Source organism: Numida meleagris, chromosome 5 (genome assembly GCF_002078875.1).
Source record: "Numida meleagris isolate 19003 breed g44 Domestic line chromosome 5, NumMel1.0, whole genome shotgun sequence".
NCBI classification, from domain to species: domain Eukaryota; kingdom Metazoa; phylum Chordata; class Aves; order Galliformes; family Numididae; genus Numida; species Numida meleagris.
In genome coordinates this window covers 67,379,114-67,401,360 of record NC_034413.1, presented here as the reverse complement: position 1 = coordinate 67,401,360, position 22,247 = coordinate 67,379,114, and the positions used below count along the sequence as shown (strand labels likewise).

Here is a 22,247-nt window from a genome sequence, read left to right as displayed (position 1 = left end):
TCACCAATCAGAGACTTCAATGATTAAAAAAATCCATTTTTAAAGGAAGATATTAAGCATTCTCTTTACGTTAAGCAGTCTCACAGGCATGATTTGGTTTTCTTACAATATTAAAAATAAGCATTCTCTTTTATGATTACACTTAGTTTAGAATTGATAGCAGACTTCAAGGAGGAAATTATTAAAGATGTGAGCTCTCATACATTAACAATTTCAAAATATACCCAAATTAGCATAAAGTAACCCTTCCAAGCTAACAAGTCAGATAACCAGATTATCTAAACTTACACTACCCTTTTCATTAAGGCAGTAAGTCAGCAACAAATGTATTAGTCTAATAAGCTGTCTCTGAAGCAGGGAATTTTTTCTGCATCCGTCCACACAAAGATATTACTAGCCTATCACTAGGATTCCTGTACACCTTTACAGCACCTCTTATTTACGCACAGAAATACACTTACGCTGGTTGAATACTCTGGGAATGCTTCTCGTGAATGTAGGCAGCAGCGAGGCCTCCTGCTCCAGAATTTAAATACTGGAAAGAATAAATCAACATGTAAGCATTTTTTGTGCTCGTTATCTGTAATGTATAGCTTTTCTTACCTCACCCTCCTCTATAAAACAGACCAATTTCAATATTTCTCATGGTTTTTAAAATGGAGATCTTAGCACTTGTCTCAAAGTGCTAACGTAGGTAAAAGTAGATGTATTTTTTCAAATTAGTTCTAAAAATACTCTTGGCTTACATATGATAACTGAAATCTAACAGACAAAAGGCTGAAGCAGACCCACATTATAATATAGAGAAATAATTCACTTAACTGTGCCTGTTAATTCTCAGTCTCAAGAGAAAGTGAAGGAAGCTAAAAGATATCTTGTTGTATGATCTGAAATTCTTTGAGTTTGGGCAAAGTTGCTCTCAGTTAGGGACAATTTACAAAAATCCCATAATGGCAAGACCTTCTCCATGTGGGAAATAAGAGGAGAGCCTTTGATTCCATGGCCGCAGATCTGAGTGTGAATCAGGGCAGATATTTAACCACCACTAGCATTCATCTATTAACATCCACAAGGTCCAACAAAAATTGCCACTTACTTTTTGGAACTTCTCTTTACAAAACCAGCTTGAAAGCCAATATCCATCCAGAGGTGTTGCAGCTGGTTCAAAGATTCAGCCCAAGCCTTCCTCAATAACATCTCAGGTATAGCTCATAGTAGTCTTACCTCTACAAATGTGATTATAGAGGATCTCAAACAATGAATCTCTTTTACCTTGTAGGAGCACCAGCATGCAAAATCCACTCCCCAGTCATGCAAATGGAGCTCTATATTCCCAACAGCATGAGCCAGGTCAAATCCAACAAAGCAACCCTGCAGAAAAGATATTTAATATATTGCTTATCAAGATAACCATCTCTCTAAAATTACTTTGAAAAAGTATCTTTAGAGTTGTACTTATTTCTCTCTATTCAGGCTTGATATCAACTTCCATCATCTATGTATTTTTACTAGGAACAAGATTTCTATGCTGTAGGTATCTATCAAATTCATGCATTGTTTCATGGGCTTGTCTTCAAGGACACTTGGAGATAGTTTAGTTTTCTATTTTTTTCTCATGCAGTAAAGTGGAATCACTTGAAATAAGCACTCAGAGAAGCTTAGGCAGAGGAAAAATAGTAATGCACATAATGATGTTATTCAGAGATGAACAGTTACAATTTACCGTGTTCTTATGCTTAAGGTCTCCTCAATTTTCAAACCCCAATGCTGCTCTTTGGGAATCCAAATTAGTAAGACAGCATCCTAAGCAACACATTGATTTTTAAGGACTTTTGTATTTGTAAAAACATTGTCATTTCTCCATTAAAAGTGATGTATTTCTAACGATCAAAATTTGTGTAGGGCACTATGCAAGGAAGGAGACAAAAAAGATCTATATTACAGTTGTATAGATCACCAATAGCAGTTTTACACACAAAACAGCCACTGGATGGCAGCATTTTTTAAACTAAGAAAGTCTTCTTAACTTTCCTAGTTATTTAAGCGCAGAGAAATAAAACTGCCTTTTGTGCCTAGACTACAAATAAAATGCTATTTTGCATTTTGCTTTAAAAACCACAAACAGCCAGCTTGAAAACAGCATGGTAGGCATAAGAGTGAGAGCCCAGGCTTCAGAAAAAAATCAGCATCCAATAATAAGACAAAGGATTTTTATTTTTTTTTAAGAATCTCTTGCTGTTTCTTGCACGAAGGGAGTCTGAACTAAATTATTTAAACAATACTTTGGTATATTTAATCCTCTGTATGAGATAGATAACAATTTGAATGAAGCAGCATTTTAAGAAGATCCAACAGTAATTCTAGTGAAGGGACGAGTGAAGTTATCAGCTGGAAAAGCCAGCCCAAAACGATGGGAAGAAAACCCACTGCCATAGCATTTGCATAATATAAACATCTGCTATTAAACAGAACCAGAGTTCCAATAAATATTCCAGCCTTCACACACACTGCAACTCGCCTTCGTAGAGACGCTCAGGAGTAAGTTAGGACAAATCAACACAAATGGCGAGGTTAATGTGGAGAGGCTGAAGCACACTGGATGCCCATGGGAATGCTCTCATCCAGAGATAAAATGGCTTTGGTTCAGAAAATAAGATACTAAAGCCAATCTGCTACTGAATGAGAAAGCTTAAGACATTAACCCAGCTTCAAAACATCCGTTGTCTGGATTTAAACATTTACATGCGTATGAACGACACCGATTTTTTAGAACTGCTATAAGAAATTCATTGATTTTAGTGGAAAACAGGAATACTGCAATATGTTAGGAGTCTTGGAGAATTAGTGTGGCAGCACATTAACAAAATTAATACAAGAGAACTTGTTGCTCACGAAAAAGTCCATAAGAACTGCAACTCTATGGTAAATTCTGTGTTAAATTCATTTGTCCCTTCCTTACACATAAGAGATAATTTCTACAATATATTCAAGTACAAGATGAGTAATTGAGAAAAGATTGTAGAGTGAAAATAGGATAAGATGGTGAGGCACTGGCACAGCTGCCTGGAGAAGCTGTCGATGCCCCATCCCTGGAGATGCCCAAGGCCAGGTTGGATGAGGCCCTGAGCAGCCTCATCTGGTGGGGGGCAACCAGCCTACGGCAGGGGTAGGAACTGGAGGGGCTTTGAGGTCTCTTCCTACCCAAGCCATTCTATGATTCTGTGACACCAGGAAGTTGGATGCCTTTGCAGTCGTGGGACTACATAGAGGCTCCACAGCCAGAGCTACACCTGTAAACTCAGTGTGCACGAATGTTCCTGAGCACTGACACTGGCTGGTAGGTGTTGGTTTGCACCAATGCCATGCACCTGTAGCCCTCCAAGCAGACAGCCGCCAGCACGCCACACATGGGACTTATCCCTCAGCCATTTTAACTGACCCTCACTCTTCTGAAATCACTTGGCAAATCCCCCAGTGCACTGTTACACTTAATGAGCCTGAGAACCTGGGATCTGTGCTGACAGGTTTCCTGCATCACCTCGGAAAAATCCCACTCATGTTTTGCTCAAGTTGTCATCTCCAAAAACGATGTTGCTGCTTTGCTTTCCTAGGAAGGCGTCTGGCACGAGTCGCATGAACAGCAAATGTTTTGCCACACAGATTTCATGGAAAAAGTAAAACAAACTGAAACAGCTCTCCCTGCACACACCACGCAGAGCAGGGACTGCGTGGGAACGTCACTTCCCCAGGCGTGGGGAAAGCAGAGCTCTCCATCTGTTATGGGCGAAGCGGAGGACGTGAGCTCTCCCCTGCCTCTTCCGTTTTATTTTAACATCTAAAAGTCATTTCTGCAACGTGTCTGGGTAGCTGCTGATAACCAGCAGGTAACAACTCAGCATGGACAATGACATTTGGAGAGACGGAGAGAAACGACAGCCTCACACAAGCAAAGCTGGGACATTTAGAGAGAGATGGGGAAAGAAATGAAGATGAAGGATCTTAAATCTCTTCCTACTGGGACTCAAGAGATTAAAATACTTTACATACTGTACAGAGACAGTGGAAAGTACAATGTAACTTATAAAATGAAAATCATATTTGAAAGGCAGTCTCCTAGAAGTCAGCCATTTCTTTGCTTGCAGAGGAATAAAACAACCAAATCTCCTGCAACCTCTATAGCAAGCACAGAAATGTGGAACAAGAAAAACTGTTACATCCTCCTTCAGCCTGCTGATGGGTCTCTCGCACAATATGCTGTAATTTTGATTTATCTGAGAGACCTAAGATGGAAAAATAGCCCGAGGTAATTTTTCAAGCTTAATTTAGTTCATTTAATATTTAATGACTTAATGAAGCTGTCTATGTGCAGAGCTTTCACTCTGGGAAGAATCTTAACGTACGTAGAGAACTTAGGAAATTGGCTTAAAAAATGTAAAAGGAAATCGGTAACTTAATTCAGAAATGATTGACCTCAAGGATCCTAGGACATTTTCCAGACCTCCAGAGCTCACAGCTCAGACCTCTAGCTAAGCCCTGATGGGGTAAAACACTGCAGGACTTTATTTCAATTGTCCATTACAATAATTAAGACCATCTGTAGGGCTTTTCTCTCAGCCACACTGGTTGACTAGTGATATTCTTCCCCCTCTTCTCAAAGGACACTTCCATCTCATATTGCCTCCTCAGTTTCTTGCTGTCAGCTCTCCCCAGCTTCATGGCTTGTGCTCAGGAGCATGGGGCCATTCACTACTCCTCAATACCAGTAAGGAGAGCCTTGTATTTTTGCTGTCAATGTGACTTCTCAGGCACATCCTTTTTTAACCTGCATTTTAAAGGACTTCGGCTGCTCTATATTAACATGTCATGTATGAGACAACCATTCTAACCACTGCTGGTTTCATCAGGTCCAGAAACTCTTGAAGAAGAAGTGGTCTTCAAGTCCTGAAAGCCTGTCAGCCCAGAGATAGGAACTGTACAGAAAATAAACTCACAGATATTACATGGATGCTTATGACTAATCCCATCAGGCAGCAGGGTCACATGTATCTAGTTCTGCTTGATCTGCGGCATGGCATTGGGATTTCCCTTTCAGTCGTCAAGTTACCTTTTTTGAGCTGCTGAAACATCTGCATGACAAACAACACCTCTTCCACTCAGGGAGAACACTGGATCCTAAATTCCCTAACTAGTCCATAAAAGAGGAAAAACCAATAAAATAAAGGCAAAGTACTGCTTCAAACAGCACATGGAAAAGCCCTTATGAAAAATATAGCTGCTCATCATAACTACCTGGAATCTGCCCTAGATGGTTGAAATCCCAGTATCCTTATTGCACAATATAGTCAAGATTTGTGCTGGTTGACATTGTATTTCAAGTTCAACTTGTTTCAAAATTAAGGACCAAAAGCTCTGGATTAAATCCAATCCAGGTTAATCATCTAAACTGAAATTTCTTAAGCAGAGAAGGCTGTTTCCTTTTCATCATATTTCCTCCTCCCTTGTACAGCTGGTTCAGCAGTTGTTCCCTGCTCTTCTCTAGCCCAACATCAGCTCCTAACATCAATTCTGACCAGGGAACTGAAAAGGGGAGCCAATTGTGTTCTAGGACCCAGCATTTTGCTTTTAGTAACCAGAATCTCCAAGAATCAAGCAGCAGCAGCTTACAGGAAAACCACTTACCACTATTAACACAGCAAACTCTCCATGAATTGTTGATTTAATAGCTGTTGAAGTAAATATTTGCAATATGCTGATTGTTTAAGTGTGGTGTAACTGTATGTTAAAAAGTAGTTTTGTATAAACACACAAACATCACTTAGCCCAGAGGCAGAATCCATAAGGATATGGAGCTGAGAGAATCTGACAGTGGGGGAACAACAAGGGCTGCCTTGTGGTTTTAGGACCATCTAGGCACTCAAGCACTTCTTCAGACTTCATTACTTTTTTTTTTTTTTAAACACATTGATGACATTCCAGGTCATGAATTTACCCAATTCCCAATCCTACACATACTACCCACGAACAGGTTAATTAAAATACGTTTTTTTCCTTCTTTTTTTTTTTCCCCTCCTTTTTTTGAGAAACCTCTGGAAGAGGAGACTGACTTGCACCCCATGGTGCTTCGAGCAGGTCTGCAGGTGGAAATCACTCTCCTCTTTAGTAACGCAATAACATCTGTGTATAGGCGTGCACAGTTTATGTCTACATTCATTCAGAAGCATTCATGGGGACACAGCAGCCCATGCTCCCTCCTGCTTGAATTAATATTCTTACTTGCACTGCCTTATGGAAATGTTAAGCCCTCCATAGCACATCCTGGTTATCCTCTCAAGTAACATAACCAAACCCATTTTTGCTCTGTCTGAACAAACTATCAGTGACTATTTTTCCCCCGGAACACGTCTCAGCGTGTCTCTGAGTTAGTTTATAGCTTTCCCTGAAGCTACAGAGCGTCTGCTCCTTGAAATATATGCCCCATAGTCCAGTGGGCGTCTCTAAGAGAGAACGCAATGAGATTTTTCCCAGATTGTTCACGTTTACAGTGAAGAGAGATCTCAGGTTTTTCTGACCCTTCACAGAGGGGGTTTGGAGGAGTGGTATGTATGTGGGTGTTGGTAGCTGAGCAAAAAGTTCTGTGCCAGGCAGCATGAGCTAGCAGCGCACTGGCTGGCATCACCCCATGAATCACCTGTCTTCCCTTCAGAAGGGAAGCAGGTTGCAGCCCAGCCTTCTGACTACTTACCTTTAGAAAAAACATTGGAAGAGGAAGGCACCACAAAAGTGATGTTTTCAGAGCTACCTGGAGCTACTGTACAAACCTGTTTGCCCCTGCAGCTGATTCCCCTCACTTCATTCTTCCTTGGCTTTCTACATCTGTGCCAGGAGTTGGTCTTGTTTTATATTATGTTCAGGACCAATATCGTCATCAGGTGCTGCTCATTCAGAGCCTCCCTCTTTTTATATCCCACAGCCCCTGCACTTGCTCTCATACCTGCTCTTTACCATCATTTTCCAGAGCACAGCTTACTCCCTTCATCTCCAGAGAAACACCCACTGCCAAACCTACAGCTATAGAAGACATACCCTGATATGAGTCAGGAACCTCTCCAGAGTTGAAACATCCAATAATAAGTAGTTAGCTGGTTTGCAAAAACCCGGTGAAACTAAATAAGTTCATCCGTGAGTGGTTTAATCTTCGATGAGATAAGGTACATCCAGTACAAGAGTGCCCCTATGGAAAGTCTGGCAGCTTCCTGGAGATTAGAAGACTTAATTAAAAACTGTTTTCTCTTGGATTCCTGAGGCAATTGAGATGGTTAAAGAAGTTTTACAGCTATGCCCATGGAGAACATTGTCTGCAAGTTCCTAAGGCTGAGTCATCACTAAAACACAGTCATCTCATGATGCTGATGTGCTCCTCTCTGGAAAAGTGAGCAGCAGGGTCGGAGCAGGGCTGGCTGTGTGGGAGCACACTTGCCTTAGGGCAAACACTGCAACAGCAAGGCCATGGGGAAAGAGGAAAACTATGGAAGTCTGCCAAACAAGGAGAAATCTAGCACAAATTAACCTTTAAAGAGAGACAGAAGCTTCGATTCCCTCCTCCCCCTCTTCTCCATTGAACCTCTTGGAATTCTGTCCTTAAGGGAAAGCCTGGTAGAAGTCAACAGTCATGCATAGTCTCCATAATCTCTCCACATAGCTTAAAATCCACCTATAAAATTGGCTGTCTCAGCACTCTTTCTTCCTGCAGCACTCAGTTCCCGAAGGATCTGTGCACAGCATGCTTTTACCTTTTATCAGAGTCCCACAGCTTTCCACATATGCTCTGGTTTGTTCCACAAAACGTGGAAATCAAAAACATTTCACTATGCATATATATTATATATATGTGTTTATATATATATATATTTAGAATGGGTTTGGGAGAAATCCTACCTTTTTTTGGCCAGCCTTTGTTATTCTAGGGATGTCAAACAGCTGGCCTGTGTAGTACTGCACCCCACTGAACAGAACGACAGCAATAGAGTCCCCTTCCTCCTCAATCACAGCAAGAATATCCTCAATCCTCAAGGTCTCCTCCCCCTAAAACAAAGTTAAAGCACACATTTTACATCAACTTTGGCAGTAATGAAACTGTCATTTTTTATTTCATAATCTATATTTCACCACGAGCCATGCTGCTCGCATAAGGAGATCAAAAGCAAATCCTTAGCACAGTAATGATATACAAAGGTAGAGCCATGAAGTAGCCTATGAGTAGAGCTACTTCAAAAAAGAAAATTAGCAAACTTATCTCGAAGGTGCCAGTTTTTAAATGTCTATTCACTTCGTATTTTAGCATGCTTCGTACTCTAATATTTCAGACAGCTTTAATTTACAAGCCAGCATATATAATGATTTTTATATGTCATCTGAAATTTGTGACATTCACAAGGCTTAAAAGTTGTCTAACAGTTTCATCCTATACTTTTCTGATAAACTTCATATCCCATAGGGAACTATTATAAACCTGCTATATTTATATTCCAAATACAGTAAGTCTCACATCATCAAAGCACAAAAATCCCCAAACATGGGGTCATTACATATAAAAGAATTTCAACAAAAATCTCTCATTCTTGATTCTTTACAGGAAAGTTACTGCCCTGTCTTCCTTCTGTCTTCCTAGCAAGGGATTGTGTAAAACATACCAGCACCTAGGGATCAATTAGGCAGTGAAAACCTAGAATTAAATTCAACTTGTTACTGAAAAGAGCTTGGACAATATTGTTGAATTGCAAGTATTGCCAACTGCTGTTATCCCAGCCATTCTTGCAAATCTATCAGCATTCAGTAGTGGGCTCTTTACTCACAAGATGATTCAGATTTCAGAAGCAAAAGGTCACCATCAGTTTATAGTTAGGTGGCAGAGTTCTTAATACTGCAACACTGAAGCAAGGCAATCTTCAAATTACTCTGTGTTGCATATTACTCAAAGCAGACCTTTCCCTTAGCCTGTGCTGATCACGGCACAATGCTGCTCATGTTATGGCAATCTTTTACCTTAGGACACTAAAAGGACATCAGGGTTTCTCAATGAACTGCTCCACTTTTGCAGTTCTCTCAGGATGTTGTTAGCTTTTTGCAAATAGAAAAAATTGGGGCGTGGGGGGAAATGACATTTTTAAGGCAAATACACCAGTTCAATCAGACAATTTTAAGAGATTCTGATCAAAACACATAGACAGAAACAGAGCACAAAACTAAAATTCTACCTAAATTTGCATAAAACTTGTGTAAATTTGTCCAAATAGCGTAAGCATTGTAAGGAACATGGACTCTAACTTTTGCAGGCAGCTGCTAGAATATTTGCAAACATATGCCTCCTCTCATACGAGATCCACTTCTGCCTTCGCATTAGCAAGGAGAGCAAGTCTCACCAACCTCCCGTGGCCGCAGCAGGAGCATGCTTTTCTCCACATCGAGCCCATGAAATCGAAGCTGGGACTCAACAGCATACTGCAAGAGATTTTCATGCAGAGCACATTGGTGTAAGTACATGATAAAGCAACCAAAAGAAAAAGAGCCAAGTGCAGCAGAACTTCAGAAAAGCGATTCAGATGCTTGCCTTTCACTAAAATTAAGGCTTGAAACCTAATCTAACTTCTCCGAAAACATTCTAGATTTCCTTTGGTTTGAAAAGATCAGAATTAAATTCACATCAGACAGCAAGGATGAATTCAAAGCCTAAATCCTGTAGGATGAGATCATGGAACAGGATGAGGTTGGACACGAGGCAAAAGATGCATCTTGCCACACTCCAGCAAACCAAACCTGCACAGATAATGGTAGAGTGAAATCACAGCAGCACAATCCATAGCTCATTCTGCTAAACCAGAGCCCCGGGTATGCACATTGCTTGGTACATGCTAACTCCCAGGCCATCACATATGCAATGCTGTCCATGCAAACAGCACATATTCTGGCCCACGTTACTCTCAAGTGCTGTACAGCCAGGAGGAAATGAGAGCTCTAAATTCTCAGGTTATTTTGAAATTGTTACACGCTGACTTTTTATCAATAAATAATAGTTTGGAGATGGCATAAAAATTATCAAGTAATACCGTGAAATAGATCAAAATTACATGACAAGAACCAAAGTGACAGAAGTTGAAATGAGTATTACTGAAGTGCCATAGAAATTTAAAGAGATGGAGTCCCAGTGTACAAATGCACCTGGAAGAAATGCAAGATTAGCATGAAATTGCCTTTGTTTGGAATAAAGGCAATTTGAAGTTTATACACTTGTGCCACCATCTTCAACACCAATAAACTCGGAAGTAGTTTGAGTCGTGTCTATCACACCTTAGAAATCAAATTTGTTACCAATTTCCATGAGTTTACGGAGCTGATGATAAAGTAGCAGTGGGTCACAAATGCAAAGATTAATTTTCTGTAAGCTATGATGCATGGACAATTGTGTCTTATTTTATAGCAGACAAATTATGTTTGAACTAGTAATCCAAAGTGCTAAGAACAAACATTTCCATCCGTGTCTGGGGATACATAAGTGTTAATGCTGTGAATTTGTATTGATTTGGTTTCATAAAGTAAAACAGCAACAAGAATTAATAAAACATTTACAGCTTGAGTTGATTTAGGCCAGTAGTTTGCTCGATGTCTTTAAAAAGACTAATAAATCAATGTGCCCATTCAATCTTTTCCTCTTGTAACACTTTTTATTTGAACAAAAGGAATAAAGCTACGATCTGTAAAATATGCTTAGCTCAAAAGCTTCTGACAGATTTTTTTTATTGTAATGTAACTTGGACAAGATGAGCTAATAAATATTCAAATCAGGCTACTGATATTCTTTGGAAAAATATGATTAATAATACAAATATAGTAAAATATTAATTTCTTACATGGTCAGAGGGAAAGGCTTTGGCTTCCAGAAGAATTTTATAACGTCTTGGAGTAGGCTTAAAGAAAGATAGCTGTTGGAAACAAAAAAAAAGATATGGTGAAACGTACCTCAGCAGAGATGCTCCCAGCAAGTAACTTAATAAAGACTGTTTTACTTTCATGCAGACTGCAGAGAATCCCCCAGAAATCACAAATATTTCTCTGTCCATATAACATTTATCAAAGTAGGAAAGCATTATAATACCGTATTTCATAGACTCATAACGAAGGGTCACAAAAGAATAATAGTGAAAACTTGCTCTTACAAGAATCAACAGCAAAGCTTTGACTGCTGGCAGGGAAGTCTGAATTTCACCCAGCGCCATCTCCCAAGTAAAAGCGGAGGCTGAAGAACAGTAAGCAGCACAAAAGAACTGCACTTCCATCTCTGCTCTAAAACATTAGTTATCAAATCATTGCCTCTGAAACAAGTCAGATCAAAGGACCAAGCCTTCTGCAAAGACCTCATTCTCACCCATCTCAGCACCTGCAGGTAAATGGCCTTTCCTACTCATCATCACCAAGAGGAGGAGTGGGAGCAGACTTAGGAGCCCTCTTGTTCATGACAACGGTAGAGGGAGTTCCACAGGGCTCAGTGTGGGCTGTTTACCTGAGTTCTGGCTGCATTGCACCTAATTCTCAGTAAAGCAACCAGGTCAATTAGCTTGTGAATAGCCCCACCCTCCCCTGCTTCAGGTGTCTTAACTTGAGAAATTTCAGAGACACGTTACAGACAAGATCTAAATGCTAACACATTTATTCTGTATGTGAATTGCATGAAACCTCATGCGTTCATTCATTTGATCCAAGTCTTTGGAAACACTGAAGATTCATGGATGTAACTGTTGAGGGAGCTACTTAAAAGGAAATCACATTTAAGGCCTCAGTGTCATAAAACCAACAAACAGATGTTTTGCATTTTGTAGTTATATAAACAGCAGGACTCAAATAATGATTTGAAATTTAATAGAAATTACAGCTCCATCCTTACTCATTGGTCCTGTCTTTCTTTAGCTCTCAAATTTGGCATGGAATCCAGAGTTGAGCAGCTATTTAGGATATTTAATTACCATCAATTAATATTCTGATATCCTCTCTGAGGACTGACATACAGCACATGTGAGAAAAGCTCAAACCTCATGGAGTCATAGAATCACAGAACAGATCATTAAGGTTGGAAAGGACCTCCATCTATCACCAACACTGCCCGGTAAACCATGTCCTGAAGTACTACATCTACCCTTTCCTTATACACCTCCAAGGATGGTGACTCCACCGCTTCCCTGGGCTACCTGTTCCTTGATATCACCCTTCTGTCCATGTTTTCTGTTCAAGTGGAGTCAGGTTTTGTACAGACAAATAATGTTGCTCAAGATATTAGTTCAAGGGCTTAAGGAAAGTCAAGCTTTTGTTGCCTTTGTGAGATCCCTGTAAAACAATTACATTTACAAATAAAGGAAAAGCATATTCATCAAGGCCATTCGCAAATGAAGGAAAAAATATTTGTCAACGCATCAGATAAATATCATAAAGACATACCATCAGAAGGTGCAAATTAACAGTTAGTCCATTCATTAAGGCTACTTCATGTCCTTGGGCCCCTGAAATAAAAACATATATATACTGCTTGGGATTTTATTCACAATTTCAGAGAAACCTAGTGCAGCATTGAGAAAGTAAAAAAAAAAAAAAAGTTTTCAGTCAATGTTTCTCTAAAGACAGGAAAGTAAACAAATGTTTGAGGTGTCATCACAGCGAAGGAAAAAGATTTCTTGTCTGACTCACTACACCACACTAGCAGGAAAATATTTTTTTCAGGTCAGCCACAGAAAAACAAAAAACAATGAAGTATTTTCATTTCCTGGCAAACCACTAGCAGATTTATTGCCATTAATACCTCAGACAAAAATCAGGTCATAAGCCTGTATGTAAAGCAAGATTTCAGACTTATTTTTGTAGTAAGTTTATCTGTAAAACAAGTAAGAAAACTTATTGAGACAATCATCTGTCGTAGTTGGTAGCTGTGGCGTCAACATAAACCTCATCTCTAATTAAAAAAAAACAAGCCAAAATGGCCTAATGAATGTAACAGGCCATTATTAATGTGGCAACTTAACAAGAAGAAGCCACAGCTACATAGCTCTAGGGAGGAGAATAACAGATGCCTTTTGGCCACAGTTAATCACAGACAGAGCTAATGGAATAGCGACTAATTGTTATTACAGAGTATTAAGCAACGAATTCTCAAACCTTTATCAACCACTGGTGAAAGGTTTCAGGCAGGATGAGGGACTCTAAGGCAAAGCACTGCGTTGAGATATGGAGAAAATCAATTCCTATTTCTTTCTGTTTTGCCTGATGTCTGTTGTTGAAAAGCAGTAATTCACCCTTGACAAATCAGTGCTTTGAGAGTTCTCTTCAGCTGGAAGATGGGCTTGTGTGCGTTGCTGTAGTCATCACCCATCAGCAGAGTTTGCTGAAGGTGGAAAGAGGCTGAAGACAGGGAGAGATGAAGGCAAATGCAAGCAGGCAGGGAGGGCAGCAGCCACTCTTCTGATGGAGAAAGAGGAAAGGAAAACTTGGAGCAAATGGAAGAAGGTGAGCTGCAAGAAAAGGAGAGGTGAACTCTGTGTTTCTTCTGTCCTGGTCTCAGACTGTACACAAGGCTCCTAACCAACACAGGACAGACGCTCCCACCAGATCCCAAATAGTTCCCTGAGCTACAGCTTCACCAGCCTTGGAAGAAGACATAGCCATGGGCTGAGTTCAATACAAGGAGACTTAGTCAAAGAACATGGAAATCTGTGAATAAGAAGAGTTTATTCATAAAACCTTTCAGGCAGGCCTCAGCTTCTGCCACCACAGGAAAAGCCAAGAACCACCTTGACTGAGGGATTCAGTGATCATCTTTGTGCTGCTGAAATCTGTAATTACTGAACAGCAAGATATGTTGATAGCTGTCAGTGACCCTGAAGGACCTGCTCAGAAGATGAGCCAGGAGGGTCAAAAGATGTCCTGACTAATTTCCCTCCTCCAGACATGAGGAACTTCAAGTTTGTGAGAAGAAATATAAGTGAACCTAGCTGTTGAGCAGAAAAAAAATAAGATTTTTCCTCACTTAAACTGCTCTCCTCTGATTTTTCTTCCCTCTGATAGCATTGCATCCACAAGCTCCATGCTGCTGGAGGAGGTCACCTTGTGCCTGTTCTACTGCAGATACAAAGACAGCTAGTCAGTGATTGCAGCTCAAAATAGTGTTATTTGCAGTCTTAATGTTTCTGTGGAACTCTTGAGGCTGGAAAAAAAAATCAAAAAATGGTATTTTCATTTCTGTCTCTGCTCTTTCCAAGAAATCCGTGGCTTTCACAGCAAATTCTGCATGAGCAATCCTTTGCTCACTGCACCACTCCCATATCAAACCAATGGTTAATCTGGAGATCACTTTTAGCTGCATGCTAGCAACCCAAATTAAATATGACACTACATTTGTCATGTAAGTCTTGGTCTTCTGTAAATTATATATTTATTAAAAGCTTTCCATTATTGAATTTCATGCCCACAAAACAAACCTCATCCGTGTCATTGGAAAACCGTTATCCCTTATAACCTGCTCTGTGTTTCAGAAAACAACCTTTCCGTGATCCAATTAACCTATTACAATATTCAAAGACCCAGCACACAGGAGACAAAATTATGTTTGCTTTCTTTCTTTCCTAACTTTAGCCGTATCTCCAAGACAGGCTAAAACCTGTATGTTCTGCTTGATAAATCTCCTCCTTAATAAAAGGAAGCAGCATTTGCAAAAGACAACTTCAGAGACAATTATGATTGTGTTAGGCAGACACTGCCATCTTTCTCCTCTCTGACTGCAGCAGGAGATTGATCCACAGCAGAATAAGTAAAAAGCATTCGGTGAAATGATTGAAAACAAAGACTAAAGGCTCCCATTTTAAAAGCGGTTTGCTTATTTCAAATACTCCTTATCACTCAAAGTCACTACAAATCTGCTCAGTGTTCAGTCTTCCCTCAACAGAGACCTGCCTGAGCACACTGTGGAGCAGCAGCCACACAGTTAATCTTGTTCCATCGGAAGGTGATCCTGCCAAGGTTGTAATGTTTTAATAAAGTCTGGTAGGAGCAGCTGAGATTACCGGCACCGTGTTACACCCCTTGGCGTGAGGGTGGAAAAAAAAAGCTTTGGCCTCTGCTGACCTTGACTCTGCATTTCACAACGTATTTACTACTGTAACTTTCATTGAACAAGAAAATGGGAGCACATTTAATAAGCAAGATGTTATAGCACTATAAACCATTAGATGGGCAGAGATATTTTACAGTCTTTAGCCCACTCCTGAATAAATATTTTTCACTCACTACTACTTAGAGTGAGAACTGACAATTCCTCTTCTTCCATAACATATTAAACACTGAATAAAAACAGCGTAAAATTCTGTTTATGTTCTTACATCAAAATCACTAAAAAGAAATTCAGAATTCACTCCACTCATACACTGCATCTTGCTGGAAAACAGTACATAATAATAAATAACATTTTAGCATAACACATTTCCTGCATTTATTCTCTTTGTCTTTGTACTGATATAGACACGCTAATGCCACTATTATAATGCATCTATTATTTGGGAAATATTAATGTGTTTACCGTCTAAGGATTGCTTCCGTAGGTTCTGAAAAACCCTGTAAGACTATTATATAAATAAAAACGAGCTGATGTGTGAATCTGCAGACCAGATTTCAGCCCGAAACATATTTCGTTTTTTAATGAAACACATCTGAGAAAATTCTGGAGAACAAACTCCAAAATGATAATATTGACTACACTGCTGAGGAAAACAACAGGACTATGAAAAGCTTCCCACTGAAGTGTTTTAAAACTAAAGTAGGTCAACGGTAGAGTGACCTTAGTCATCATAATTTTTGCAGAAAACTTTGAAATATATATATCACATTCAAAAATGAAGTGAGCTTTTGTAATAAGTTCAGAGTAGTTTGACCTATCTGGTACAAAAAGCATCTGTGTCATCCAGAGTTTGGAAAAGGAAAGAGAAATAGGCAGGCTGACAGGAAATTAGAGGAATTTTAAGGAAAATTCATTTTCCTATTCTTGCACCCAAAATATTTTTTTAGTTAAATAAAACACACTGAGCAGGCAGCCTCAACAGAACAGATGGCAAAGGGGAGAGATGACCCCCACCTGACTCCTCGCTTTCTGTGGTGACATTAACTTAATACTGTGCCAAATTGAAGCTGGCACCTGCAGGAAGTCAGTGCCCAGCCCATACCTGCACCCCACCAGGAACCCTATTTTGGAAACAGATCCATGGCAGACATACACAGATCTGATGAGTAAGGAGGCATTCATAGTGCCCTCCAGTTAATGAAGTTCAAGGTTTCCAATTGAAAAGCCCTTCCTATGCATCAAGGTAGTTATGTGACTGGTCACATTCCTCCACCTGCCCACAGCTCCCCAGTTCTACCCCAGAAGAACAAAAGCATCAACTTGCCAGGAAAGACCAGTCAAACTAGAGAAATCCCTAACTCATCTATGTCCAGCATTTCAGCACACTTCCCCTTTATAATCTCACATTATATTCAGTGATAGTTACCAGACACATGTACTGAGCTGCCCTTGAATGCTGTGAAAGCAAAAAAAGCAATTTCTTCACCTGCTGAGGAATACTGGGTACTACAGCAACGAGTTCCAAAATCAGAATGCAGGAAGACAGAAGAACAGGTCTGCATTTTGGTTTTTACTTCATTCTGCAAATGGGACTGCTCCACACAGCACAGTGATGCCCAGCATAACCTCACTGATATTTACATTATCTTGTCACTTACATCACAGATAGGCCAAGTATAAAAATATTTTCCTGTACTTGTTCCACTCCAATAACAGTTTCCAACATTCTACTGATTTGGAAACTTCATAGAGAAGTCAAAATTGGCACATGTTCTCTTTATTTGCTTTAGGAATAAAATAAATTTATAAATACGCTTGTCATTAAACCTTCTTTAACGTCTCCCTTTCCTGCTGTTCAACATCCATTAGATTCTCCTGAAGGAGAAAAACAGACCTTTCTCATTGAGCACTTGTCTACAGTTGGAGAAGAAATTACACAAGACAATATCAGGCATACGAACGGTCAACAATAGTAATATTTTATCCTTGCAGAAGGCATAAATGAACACATGATAATTTGGTTTAAGTGATCAGTATTGACAATTAAGCTCAACAGATAAATTGAAATACTGGACAAATCTTAACAGAATCACCTAACCTAACCTTGACAGTAGCTGTAAGGATTGGGGAGAAAATGGGTCTGAGACAGGCTATGTCAGTAGCATCTCTCCTCCCCCTTCTGATAGCAACAAATCTTAACAAAATCCCAGTGAAAGCTTATTTCAGCAACAGCACACAGGCCAGAATAAGAGGCAATAGAGGAAATTTGCATTCAGACTCAGACGACTGCTTTTGTGGCTGGCAAACTCACCAAGAGTAGTCTCTAGGGCTACTTTTCAATCTCCAGAATAACCAGCTGCATTTACTGCCCACGTCCTGCAGCACTTGGACTCCTCAAGGAGTACAGTAAGCTAATGGGAACTTCCAAATAGCAGGTCCTGCCCCAATTACCTGCTTCATTGACATAAGCAGTTCTCAAATATGAGGCTGGATTTAGTGATGGGGAAAAGAGGAAAAGCAGAAAATGTCTAGGTAGAAATCATTTTTCAAAAGTGAAAGTTCACTGGTTCACTTCGAGGAGGGAGGCTCAGAATCTGTAATGCCAAGTGCCCTTTAAAAGGACTTCGCATGTTAGACCAAGTGGTTTACGAGGCTCCAAGAAACCCTTTGCTGCAATTAGTTCCGTGATATGCATATGCTCGTATATTATTGCCTACATTCACCTCTTAAATCACTTGCAGCCTTAAAATAAAGTGTTACTCCGTGTACTAGGCAATCAGAAAAACTACTTCAACATGAAAGAATACAAGGAATGAAGTTCTGGTTGCAGAGATTCAGGGCTTTCCATCTTAAAAGAAAACTGTTTCCATTTCCAGAGAAAGTTTTCCCTGCAGTTCACACCTACCAACCAGCTCAGCCATCTGGTCCACGAGGCATTCGTCCGCCAGTGCCCATGGGCGCTGCCCGTTGAAGTGGCCATGGACACCTCTGCAAGGAAAGAGAGGCAAGACATCAAAACATACTGCTCCCTTTGGGTCTGTCCTAAGAAACATAAATGGTTGGAAGGACCACTAGGATCATCTAGTCCAACCATCAACCCATCATCACCATGCCCACCAACCATGTCCCTCCGTGCTGTATCTACCCACTTTCTTGAAAAGCTCCAGGAATGGTGAACCCACCACCTCCAAGGGCAGCCTGTTCAGCTGTTCTTGTCAACCAATTTCTGTCACACAAATCTCCTCTCTGAACTCACCCTTCTGCATAAAGCTGCACAAACAGCTGCATGTTACTTTTTTATTGCTTTTTTTCCTCCCTGTCAAATTATTCTAGACATGTGTTTAAATGTTTTTGCTTTAACAGAGGGCATTTTGAAACTTTGTTTTGCGAACTCTTCCTGCCTACAGTGGATAATGCCAGCACTACAGATCTGAATGCATCACTACTCCAAAGAGATTTGTCTGGTCAGTTCTGGATTAAGTGCCTTTAATTTTTTTATTTTTTTTTTTTAGTTTTTTTTTTTGCTTCAAATGTGACAGAGAATTAAACTTTTAAAGAAGCCACCATGCATATAAAAATAAAAAATTGTAAAGTTTCTTAAACATACAGGTGGTAGTGTTCAGATTTAAATGCAAATGAAGGCAGATTGAGAAAAGCAATAACGGTGCTAATCCAGGGGAACATTGCTCTGGGCTTCCATCTCATTCCATCTCACACTGGATGATTTTCACATTTGCAGAGCACCACAGGGTACCTGTGGAGTCAGAAATACCAGGCTGCATGGGAACCAAGTATAAAGCAGCTTCAAGTAGGGACTGAGACAGTAGGAAGCAGAGTAGGAAAAAATAAAAATAAGCCTGAGATGTTGTGATGAGAAAGAGGAAAAGAAGTACATAAACTTCTTAAAGAGGAACAAGCCTACAATATTCACATAAAACAAAGAGAAGACTTCTGGCAGATTAAGACATGACGAAGGAGTGTGTATGAGAGATTCCCAGCCAGTCCCCAGTGCTTCACCCTATTTAGAGGGTTGTTTTCACCCATCCACCTCCAACTTTCCCATCTCAAGCAGAGTTTTGTTCTACACCCACACAAATAACCTGGATGTTTTTACACTCAGATTTTCTGATTAACTTGTATCTAACTCACACCTCTTAGGGATATTTCCAGAAGAACCACAGCCCTAAGCAAAGAAAATACAAACCACCTCAAAGTATGCAATGTGTTTCCAACACTTTTTTGCCTATTGCTGTGAGATACCATTTGTTTTTGGACTAGTTACTGTTTAAACCTATAGCTGAAGAAGGACACAAGTAAACCTGAACATCTCGTGCAGACAAAATACAGTCTCCCTACATTCAACAAGTCTAACCCCAAAGAGATTAAGAGGACCTCACGTCTTAATTTGGATAAGGTCACAGTTCACCAGCTGACTGCTTTTCTCAGTTTTGGAATTACTCTCTGATGAGATCTTGAGCTGAGGAAGCGGGCAGTGTGAAATAGCACTCATCTACAAGAACATTTCATAGATGAAGAATAAGGGCAGTAGCTGGGTAAGTGGAGAAATGCTGTTCCTAGTTACTCCAATCAGGTCATAATGCAGCTGCTTTCCCTAAAGTCAGCGAAATACATTTCATAAACAGCAAGACATTTAAAGCCAATTTCCCTTCTTATCCTTAAGTGTAATACAACGATCAAGAAAATCTGGCATAATACAGATTGTCTAAAACAAAAAAAGTCACAAACATATTTTCAGCGGCTCCCAGCCTGAAGGGATCTGTATTTCTGAAAAAGGATACTGAACCTAATAAGATGGGAAAGAGGAGCCCTAACTACCTATGGGATTCTCTTTCATTAGCTTTCTCTGATTTTATAGCCATTAGTGTCCTTCTAATGGGAATTTACTGACGAAAGCTCTCTCTACCAACATACAAGACTAACAAAATTTCAGAATAAGTTTCCAAGTTATCATGAAGACAGATGAGATTTTAGCCATGAGATTATTTTATTTTGAAAAGAAAACACGAAAAAATTGAGTACAGTGAAAGAGGGGAGAACCAGCATTAATTATTATTCATATTATTATGGCACATCTTACAGCTTGCCTTCCTCTTGATGGCCAATATAAATGCCAAGAGACAAAAATTATTGCAGCTAAAATGGTAGTTAAAGGCATATTCTTGGACTCTTTTTTTATTATTTTAATCACATGAAACTCTGTAGCCTTTGCTGATGGCACAATACATCCTATTCCACTTAGGTTGTAAAATTCTATGCTCTGCCTCAGAGAATTTATCTCTCTGTATATTATGCCACCCCTCTCTGAGCTCTGGTAGGTGCTGGGGGTAATAATCTTTAAGGACAACTGTAGTGCTTCTGGCGTTCCCCTCAGACACAGGTAACCTAGCTTATTTTGCTTCCACTACACTCTGGATAGCAAGGGAGATTTAAACTGAGGCACCCAAATTAATGGATACAAAACACATCCCATCAAATTGTAAAGCGTCGTACAAATAGATCTATTTCTTAAACTACTGAAAGAACTTCTCATTCTGCAAATTAATTTTTAGTCAGTTACCATTTTCTTTTCAATTTGGGAAGAAATCACAATGCCACCTTTTATTTGCTGAGGGCTGGCTGACTTAAAAGTCACTAGGGAAACTAAAAACACTTTTTCTGATATGATCCCAAGGTTCCATGGGAGGTAACAAAAGGGATTTAAATTAACTGCCAGCTTCAGGAATCTTCTGCACTCATCCAAATCTTCAAATGGAAATTTCCTTCTTGCTCCTTTGCCAAAAAAATGATGCAAGCTGCTTAAGGAGCCAATATAGACTCTTAACTTCCATGTTGGCTTTAAGCAATGGAATAGCCAAAGGAAAGGGCGACATACCCAAGGAAAAAGAACTGTATGGAGTAGTAGATTGAAGGTAGAACTAAGAAAAGCCAACAACAAAAACAGGGCATTAAAGCAGACATTTACAGTCCTAACATACAGTGTGCTGATGTGTACAACACAGAGGTGACTCTTCCAGAATGGCTGAGAAGTGCTCTGCCCAAACTGCCCTCTTTTTGGCAGGGCTGCTATATCTTGCAGGATGAGTTCAGCACTTAAAATAAGACACCTTTTGATGCACTGAAAACAGCCTTTTGCTGCTGCAGGTGCTATATCGTAAAACTCTCAGACTCTGATATTTTTTTCTATTGTACTCATACCAGAAGGCTGTAACCAGATTGCTTAAATGCTTCAAAGTATATATAGTTAATTAGTTTCTACCCTGGGTGTATTAATTTCCAGTTTATATTTACCGTAGCAGTATGTTATTTCACACGTTGTTCCTTCCAACCCCCCTCATGCTTACACCATGACACATTCAGAGAGAAATCCTTTTCCCTTTCAGTCTTCATTTTGCTCAACTAAACAAGCCCAGTCCTCAGACTTCCATATCACAGGCTCTTCTCTCCCTTGCCAGCTCCTTGCAAATCACTGAGCACTGCAAAACTGAGCTACAGCAGACTCCATCCTGATTTAACAACTCCACTTCAGTGAGTTAATGCAGAGGGCAAAGGTTTTTTTACATTTGAATATGTTTGCATGCAATTATTCTATAAAATGCATTAATTGCATAAACAGCTTTGGCAGAGGAAGAGGAAAACAAGACACTGTAAAGCATCTTCTGGCCTTTAACCAACCAGGCAAGGCACTTAAACCATGGTCTTTTAGATTTTAAGAAGTAGATACATGGACTTTTAGTGATTTTAGGCTAAACATGGAGGAGGCAACTCCTCATCTTTTTCCCTCCATTCAGGAAACTTCAGATTCAGCAGAAATCAAAACAGGAAGACCAAAAAAAAAAAAAATGAAGTCTCAAATGCTCTTTTTTAATCTACGCTAAGAACAACAGCAGCTTGAATCTATAGTCTCTATATATTAATATAAAAGAGAGAAAAGAAGAACATGGAAAGAAAAAACCTCAAACCAGAAATGTTCTGTTGGAGTCAGAAAAGTCGGCAGGAAAAGAGAGCAATAACCCTCCATTTGAACTGTGTGTGTGGGGAAGGCAGTGCCACTGTGAGAGGGAACACAAGAAAGAAGAACACA

General features: G+C 39.7%; 1 protein-coding gene across 5 annotated transcripts in view; it reads right to left on the bottom strand.

The window, feature by feature from the left end:
• The window catches only part of KYNU (kynureninase), a 58,316-nt gene that overhangs the window by 22,123 nt on the left and 13,946 nt on the right, over positions 1–22,247 (bottom strand). For all 5 annotated transcript variants that reach the window (XM_021400434.1, XM_021400438.1, XM_021400437.1 and 2 more), the window contains 7 exons: positions 18,051–18,133; positions 12,484–12,545; positions 10,905–10,976; positions 9,424–9,498; positions 7,936–8,082; positions 1,273–1,371; positions 462–535 (listed from right to left, as the gene is read on the bottom strand). In XM_021400434.1, coding sequence (XP_021256109.1) covers positions 462–535; positions 1,273–1,371; positions 7,936–8,082; positions 9,424–9,498; positions 10,905–10,976; positions 12,484–12,545; positions 18,051–18,133 — 612 coding nt within the window. The remainder of the gene's footprint in view (positions 1–461; positions 536–1,272; positions 1,372–7,935; positions 8,083–9,423; positions 9,499–10,904; positions 10,977–12,483; positions 12,546–18,050; positions 18,134–22,247) is intronic.